This window comes from Apium graveolens, chromosome 1 (genome assembly GCF_009905375.1).
Source record: "Apium graveolens cultivar Ventura chromosome 1, ASM990537v1, whole genome shotgun sequence".
In the NCBI taxonomy this organism is placed as follows: Eukaryota; Viridiplantae; Streptophyta; class Magnoliopsida; order Apiales; family Apiaceae; genus Apium; species Apium graveolens.
The window spans coordinates 184,192,276-184,200,957 of record NC_133647.1 but is presented as its reverse complement, the minus strand read 5'-3'; the positions used below and the strand labels follow the sequence as shown (position 1 = coordinate 184,200,957).

The 8,682-nt window shown below is 38.2% G+C and overlaps 1 protein-coding gene across 1 annotated transcript; it reads right to left on the bottom strand.

Annotated features, from left to right (window-relative positions):
- Nucleotides 1–451: 451 nt before the first annotated feature.
- On the bottom strand, nucleotides 452–1,456 carry LOC141713121 (carboxylesterase 1-like). The gene has a single exon (XM_074516393.1). The coding sequence runs from the start codon at nucleotides 1,454–1,456 to the stop codon at nucleotides 452–454; it is 1,005 nt and encodes a 334-aa protein (XP_074372494.1).
- Between the last annotated feature and the right edge of the window lie 7,226 nt (nucleotides 1,457–8,682).

The window sequence follows — 8,682 nt, the reverse complement described above, 5'->3', positions numbered from 1 at the left end:
CCATAGGAGTGCCATGTACTGAATCAGTCAATCACAAGTTAATATTTTGACGGGAATTTATGTGCTCCGATGTTACACACTGAACGGATATAATCAAGGTATTATTTTTACTTAATCTATACAGGAAATTTGGAATATTGCAACAAACATATATGAAATTATTCGGTACAAACATATGTAGTCTCACAAAAAATCAATATCCAACAAGATTACAGATTCAACAAAATATGTATTTTATTGGTAAATGGAGTTTTAAAGAGATTTATACTCTTTATTCAAACACGCGTTTAAGGTATACAATTTGAACTCTCAAGGAGTGACAATGACAATATTAGTATAAACATTAGCCAACTTGTTCGAACTCTTGGAATCTCTGTCACAGGAGACAATAATGGGAATATTAGTTTATTTAGTACAGAGTTTAGCTAATTTACAAGTCTGAAAGAGTAGACTAAGCAACAGGAGATATGAAATCTTTGATGGCCAAACACAGAGCCTTGGCATTGGATGGATCAAGCACTTCAATAGCATGACAGCCAACCTCATCAAACTTGCTCACAACTTCAATTCCTTTGTCTTGCATCAACTTAACCATCTCCATCTCACGGTCCAGCAATGGGTCACCATTACACCCTTGCACCATAACTCCCCACCCCAGCTTCTTTATCCAATCACATGCACCTAGCTCACTCTCAACCATCACATTACAATACTCGTGATCGCGATCAGCCCCAACAGGCAATGACAGGTCCCACATTATATCACTCACATTTAATGGCAACACCTTATCATTAACAAGTTTTAACTCTGATTCACTTCTCTTAGTCCCACCAAAAAAAGGTTGAATCAATATCATCCCTTTGATTTTCAGCGGGCTAGTATCAACGTCTTTTAAGAATGCAGGTATATGATAAGCTATGTTTCCCCCTGCACTAGCACCCATAATGTAACAGTTGGATAAGTCACCAAACTTTGCTAGCCATTCATGTGGGAGAGTTTTGATCCACTGCAGAGCTTCTACACAATCAAGGTAAGCTGCAGGCAGGCGATGCTCGGGTCCAAGACGATAATCAACTGATACGATTAGAACAGGGACATCAACAGCCATAAGTGAGCAAAAATCATGATAGACAGGTGAGGCTGGACTGCCTACGATAAATCCGCCACCATGGAAGTAAATAAAGACAGGCAATAGCTCATTGGAGGCCGTGGATTCCAGGGCTTTGCGGTGTATGTATAAACGGACTCCTGTATTGTTTGATGTGTTAAAAGTAATATCTTCTATGAAGACCGGAGAGAGGCTGGGATCGAATGTGGTACGGGTGGATAGCAGTCCGTGTTCACGTGTAATGGAGCCATCGACATTAAAGACCATACCAAGGTAGGAAAAGGGATCGATAGCCGGATTGATAGCTGCAGCAGGCTTTGTGTCCTCTGCTGAAGTATTTGTTGCCATTTTGTAAAGCAGAGTTAGCTAGTAATTTCTTTGTATGCAATCAGTAGTATATTGTACCTAGTACATATTTGGGTACTCTAATGTAGACCAGTTGCTTGGGCCTTGGGGCTAACTCAGTGTTCATTGGCTAATCTAACTAATCTAAATAATAGCAACTTACCTATCAAAATAATTGAGAGAAATTTGTTGGCTAGCTAGCCATTGCAGACTAATTCAGAAAAAACAAAATCGATCTCTGTGTATTATTTTGTATGATTGAGATGATAAGAGCACGTGAAAATAATAACAGAAATATTTTGCGCAAGTGAATTGAAAACCTGTTATTCTTGGCTTTATATTCAGATATTTGGTACTTTGCACATACAGTACACGTCAACCAGTCATTTCCGACTCAACATGATGTGATAGATCATATCCTGAAATAATCAGTTAGAAACATTCAATGGATCTAAGAAAGATGAAGAGAAAATGGTTTGTTCTTGCCTATTATGAATGGTCATTGGACCTTCAGTTGCTATGCAACCGGAGCATATTGTCGCGCTCCGGCAAAATCCAATCTCTTTAAACACGGAAGATTTTAGAAAAAATCGGAATGGTCCGGATGATTCCAAAATATAACGAAAATTTTTAGAAGGCGCTTGAAAATTTAAGAAGGATCTAAAAGATGGCAGAATTTGGTGAAACCTTCTGAAACTTTCAAGACTTGGGAGCTTTCTAGATATTTATATGTATACTTATGTATATTCTAGATAAGTAGGTTCTAGAATAATAATGTATAGATATTAGTGGAATATCTAGAAGCATGTGTGATGTACATGTTCTAAAATTCTCTCCAAGTGGTGGCGGAGCCTGTAAATAGGTGATACCCCTCATTTGGAGAGGCATAAAGGGAAAATAGTGGGAAATAGAAGAATTGAGAGTAAAGTGTGAGCATTCAAGTGGAAGGCAAGTGAGCTTGTCTACTGAGAGTGAGTGCTAAGCTTTGTAATACTAGCAAAGGGCTAGTGTGCGGATCAAGGGGATCCAACTTTGTAATATTGGGCTTCTAATAAAGAAAGGATCTATGTTAGTAAGTGTGTGTGTCACTAATATTACATTTCTCTCATATCCACTGCATAAATGTTAGGGCGACACTTGGGGGTAAGGCTGGTCTAGTAGTTCATTTGGTAGGCGACAAAAGCTAGATGTCAACACAGTTGAACTTAGAAGGGGTCGAACTCCAAGGCCGTGACAACTTGGTATTAGAGCCAAAGGTTACAGAGGGCTTAATCTTGACATGAAGTATGGTGAAAAAGGTTGATAAAGTTTTCGTGGCGTTCGGCGCGGGCTTGAAGAAGCTGGAGGCGCGCATGGAGCAAAGCGAGAGCCATTTCAAGACCTTGGAAGATCCTGTATTTGAGGAGCTTGGACGTGTAAAAGAGGAGGTCCAAGACTTGCAAATGAAGGAGGTGGCATGAGAGGAGCGGGTCATCAATTTGGATAAAATGGTCACCGAGGCATGCAATGTCTTCAAGGCACAATTGGCTAAAATTGAGGCGAGCATGTATAGAGGTGGCTATAAAGGGATCGAGGTGCAAAGGTTTGAGGCGCCAAAACCCAAGGAGTTCAGCGGCGTAAGGGACGCCAAGGTTACGGAGAACTTCCTTTGGGATGTGGAGAATTATTTTGAGGTGGTCGACATTGTTGACGAGGTGACAAAGGTACGTACGGCTGCCCGATATCTTTGTGATAGTGCTACTTTGTGGTGGCGTTGGAAGCACATCGATACGAATAAGGTATGACGACTGAGAATTTTGCGACATAATTAAGTCAATAAAGAATGTGATATGTGATGTGATTATAATTATGAGACTAAGTGATGATTAATTGTCTTATCTGTATACTAGAGTTTAGGAGCGTGGATAAAAACGTTCCAATTTAAAGGGTCAGCTTAAAAGATAAGCTGTGGTGTCGGGCCGTCAGGTAGAACATAACCCGTCCTAATATGGAATTAAAGAATATAAAATATGAATTATGTGCGATTGAATGAAATAGATGAGTAAATAAAGTATTTCGTCCTAAGTGACGTATTGCTTGGTAAAGATAATGAGAAGCGTAATCGAAACGCTGAGCGTCGGGCCGTCAGGCTGAACGCGACCCGGTACGCGTAAAAGAGGATAAAGAATAAAGAAGGATAAATTCTATGATCAGACCTAAGTCGTTATGTGACTGTATATGTATGATTGATTGACTATGTGCATGACTATGTGTTCTATGTCAATTTTGTGAATTTTAAAGGAATCACGTGATTTAAATAAAGGTTTAATTAACCTTCATGCATTTTTATAAAATCATCCGAGAAAGATAAAAACATGGGATTTGTTCTGTGATCTTCGTAATGGTCCTAGAGACTTTTTAAAAATGATGAGTGAATTTAATTATTGGTCTTTGCATTTCTAAATTGATTTTATTAGAAAAATGTATTTATTAAAGCAAGTTTGTGAAATTCATATAAAATCAACCGTTCGCTCAAAAATTCATTATGAGTAATGGTTAAAAAGCTAATTTCGAGGCCTACGTGTTAAAATTGTCATTTTTAATAATTCTCGACTTCCCGAGAGAGATATATTTTATATTTGAATTTTGTTGCATTTGAGTAAAAAGAAAATGAATGAGTGAGTTAAAAAGAGAGTTAGTAAATTACCAAATTGCCCTTGTTTCTAAGTGGTATATATAACCCACTTTCCTTTCTTTTCTTTCTTTTGTGCACTCACTTTCTCTTCTCTCCTTTCTCTCCCGAACTCTCTCTCTCTCGGCAACTCTCTCTCTTATTCCTCTCGGTATATTGTCTCTCCCTCTCTAATTCTTTGAAACACTCCATGAATCTTCATCCTTATTCCATACAAGAGCTTTAATTTGTGTGCATGTGTGTGATTAAGCTTGCATGTCGATGTGTGTGTGTTGTGTGTGCTCGGTGTGTGTTCACCCGAGAACCACATGGTTCTTCTTGTTGTTGATTAATGTCATCTTGTTTAAGCTTGATTCTTTGCAAACAAATGATAGAAAAGATGTGCATGTTAGTTATTTTGCGTAATTGACGGAAATCGGGGGTTTCGTGGTTGGACACCCTCAAATGAGGGCACCACCGTGAAGCCACCGCCACCGGTGATGAACTCCGGTGAACCAGTGGTGAGTTATGATGTGTAAACTAAACTCTAGACTAAATACACTCTAATTTTAGTGGTTGTATGTGGTGTTTTTCTATATAGCCGAATGGGTTTTTGTCTTTAAAGAGATCAAGTTGATTTTTGACAATGAAATCGATGATGGATAGTTGTTAATAGAAAGTATAGAATAATTACAATTGATTTGTGATTTATAAACTTGAGATGATGCATGCATGTTATGATTTAGGTGAAATTCGAATTCTTGGATTTGTGTTAAGAGATTTAGTTGGTTTAATCTATGAAAATGAGTGTTTGATATAGTGAAAAGTTGAATTTGGATTGTATGTGAGCATGTATGTATGTGTTGGTTCGAATGGTTGTTGATAAGAAAAGGAATTTGATTTTTGTGAGTTAATCTTGGTAAAAACTAAGTTTATAAGGCCTAAAAGTGATTGCATGCTAGTTTTAAAGAAGATCAAGATGTGCATGTCATTGATTTGTCCTTGAGTTGTAAATTTGAGTCTTGCCGAATGGAAATTGGTTTAAAAAAGGGATAAGTTTAAGTGCTAAATGACCCTTGTGAATTGCATTAGTTGTGTTTGATTATATGAGGTTGAAATTGAGTATACTTGGTTATGTTTTGTATGTATGGTTCGAATTAAGGAATTAAGGAAAAAGGAAATTAAATCGTTTATTATTAAGAGTTATAAGTGATAGCTATGGTCGTAAAAAGAGCTATATTAGTGTAATTGAAAAATAGCCAAGGTTGAGCGAATACGCTTTGGTTGTTAAGTGTATAAGGATATAAAAGTTACGAAAAAGAGATATGCTATGTGCTATGTGCTTACATGTATAAGCTATATTCGTATGCTCGAGTCAAAGATATAGTCGAGTTATCGTTTAGAGTGATCGTTCCGGGAACGAGAGTTGAGAATCTGATAAAGATTTTGGTTTTATTGTAGATTCGGAGCGTGAGGGCATTCAGGCTAGGAAAGGAAAGGATTTACTAGGTGGCCGTAGCTCAACCTTCAGGAAAGCAAATTCAGGCATGTAACTCTGATTACTTGTGTAAATGGTTATAAAGAGAATGTTGTTCATACCATGTAGAGTATTGAACTGTTTAAGTATAAAACCCTTGCTTTATGAAACCCTCATATTGATTTAAAGTACCCTTGTTCTTAAATCTATTATTGACGAGCCTATTGATTTCACCCTTTGATTATCTGTCCTTTATGTTCAAGTTACCTATTAAGCCATGAATTATATTGAACCTTTTGATTATCCTTATTAACCCTGTTTAATGATACCCTGTTTCTCTTGATCACCCTATTGATCCCTAAACAAATGTTGATCCTTCTAATTTAGTACCTTGTTATCCCTGATACAAAATTCTTATGAATTGTTCCTTGCGTATCCTTGAATCACTCCCTGAACTTTGTTTCCTTAAAATCTGATTTAAGAATGAGTTTCGACTTGAAAGAGTCCGAATGATTTCAAATGCTTGGTAATGATAAAAATGGATTTTAGAAAACCTATTTGTTTTTCCAACTCAAGATTTTTCAAATGAATTCCTGATGGATTGGATTTGGACGTAAGAGGCTAGTGGGACTAGTCCAGTCATGGTAAGAGGCTAGCGGGGCTAGTCCAACTTAAGGCTGAAATTATGCCGATTGGTACCTTAAAGACCGGAATGGAGGTCGATACGGGCTGATCACCCGTATATAATGAAATGGAAAGATAAAGTGATCTAATCAAGGGTTCTAAGTCATTATTTAAAAAGGGGAACTGAAACTTTTGTTCAGTAAATTGATTTTGAAAATGAAAAATGGTTTATATTGCTTTGAAAAGAGTTGATTATGTTATTGTGGAGCTTAAAGCTCGAGAACCCTGATTTTTGAAATTGCTGATCATATAACTGATTCTATATCTTGAAATATTGTTGCTTTCCTCTATCGAAAGATCTATTTTGATCCTTTAATGATTTGTGATGAATGTCGGCTTTCGTCATGCTTTGAGCCTTGTTCCTTGAAAGCCCCATACTTTTCTTCAGAAACCTTTGCTTAACCCAAAAGATGGAAATCTGCCACCTAGATTAAATAAAGTAGAATGCCCTGAGTTTGGTAAAGCATATTGTGATTTGATATTGTAGAACTGATGTATAGTTACTTGCTGAGTTTTATACTCATTTGTTTTGTTTTAATCTAACCATGGCAGTTAAGCAAGAAGATGGCCAGGCTTAGGCGCACTGCTCGTAAGAGCGTACCTGGTGGTCCCTACCGTGTTGAGGGCTTCCGGTTGCCAGAGCAGGTAGTGGTATTTATGAGTGAGCTCGCGCCTAGAAAGAAGTGTATAAAGATACAATGGGTTATCTGTCGGTTCCCAGCCGGAATCGATGATGGTTATTTAATAATATTTTGGGTTTGGAAGTTATATTTTGTGATTGGTAGTTGTAATCTTGTCTCATACTTTATCATGTTGATCCTGTTAGTAGTTAATCGGGGTTTATGCATATTTAATTATTATATTAGAGGTGTGTGAGTCCTCATTTCCTAACCCCGAGAATGAGGGCGTCACAAGTTGGTATCAGAGCTACATGATCTAGTCCCTGAGACAAGTTAGGATTCAAAGGGGTATTTTGGGAATATATCTATATCGCGAGAGAGTTCGACTCATATAGAGTTGAGTTAGACTATTAGGTATAGTCTAAGGAAAGTGTTTATTGGTAAAGCGGAAACTAGAGTTAGGGTGTGAGTTAGCTGGAAGCTTTATTTAACCGTAACATTGTTTCTTGGTTGATGTTTTATGTTTTCTCTCAGGATCCTAGTAGTGGTAATGACTCAGACTAAGAGATTAGTTTGACTGGTACCCCTGTGGACCCCATTCCACCCTCTCCAGAGGAGCCTGTGTATGTTAGTTCAGACCCAGAGGAGGACCCTTCTGAGAGTAGTGAGATCCCCATGCAGATTTCACCCTTGAGGCCTGATTCAGAGACCCCTGCCCCTGAGCCAGAGTCGGAGATGCCTAAGACTGTTCCTGTCAGTGTTGGTGGCAAGTTAGCCCAGGATCGAGACTTTGTGTACTCCCGCATTCCTGAGTTGGGAGCTTTGGTAGATAGATTGATTCGAGATTCTAGGCAGAGTGCTTCTGTTATGGATGATGAGTGGCGAGTTCGGGTGAAGATGGTGGAGCAGGTTACCAGGAGGAGATTAGATGAGGGACCATCCACTAGTGATGCTGATGTTGAGGCCCAAAGGCTGCATAAGATCATTCGCTGGATGTTGGTTGTGTTGAGAGAGATTCTAGATGATTAGACGGGACTGTTGGTTGAGCCCGTAGATTGTTATTGTTTTTCAGCGCCGGTAGGCTTTGGGATACTTGGTCAGATGCCGGGATCCCTTTTCATTTATCTTGTTGTAATTTCAGACCAGTGTAATAGTAGTAGTAGTTGGAAGTTAGGGGTAGATAGGGGATGTTTTCCAGTTTTTCCTCTGTTTAACCCTGCTATTTATTGTACCTTATTTCAGAACCTTAAGATCCAGAATATTCTCTATGTAACCTTTGTTTAAATAATTCTATTATCTTGCTTTCCATTGTGCACCTTGATTATCTTACAAACTGTTCACAATACCATGCTTTCATACAACCATGTTTTAAAGTTCATAAAACCATGTTTTGTGCCATGATAAAACAACACTGATATGAGAATTATGTAGTAATAGGATTGCATGTGCAAATTGGGTAAAACTTAAAACCCACAAAAGAGATTTCATAAAAACTGTTATTATACATGCCATGCCATCGTATTGCTAAATAATTGCCCAATCAGGTTTCTAAGAAATGGCCAACTCACCAGATCACCAAGAAGAAGAAATTCCCACTCAAGACCCAGAAATAAACCCAGAAACCACTATGATGAGCAGACTTGCTCAGCTTTTGCAACAACCTGTGGCCCCTAAAGTTGGAAACTTTAAGCACTTTCAATCTATTCATCCTCCAGAGTTCTTAGGTTTGCCAGACCTGATTAAAGCGCAGTCGTGGTTGAGAGAGATGGAAAAAGCCTTCGAGTTAGCAGAAGTTAAG

What these genes read in the sequence shown, in the direction of transcription:
- LOC141713121 (XM_074516393.1), bottom strand. Translation starts at nt 1,456, where the DNA reads ATGGCAACAAATACTTCAGCAGAGGACACAAAGCCTGCTGCAGCTATC.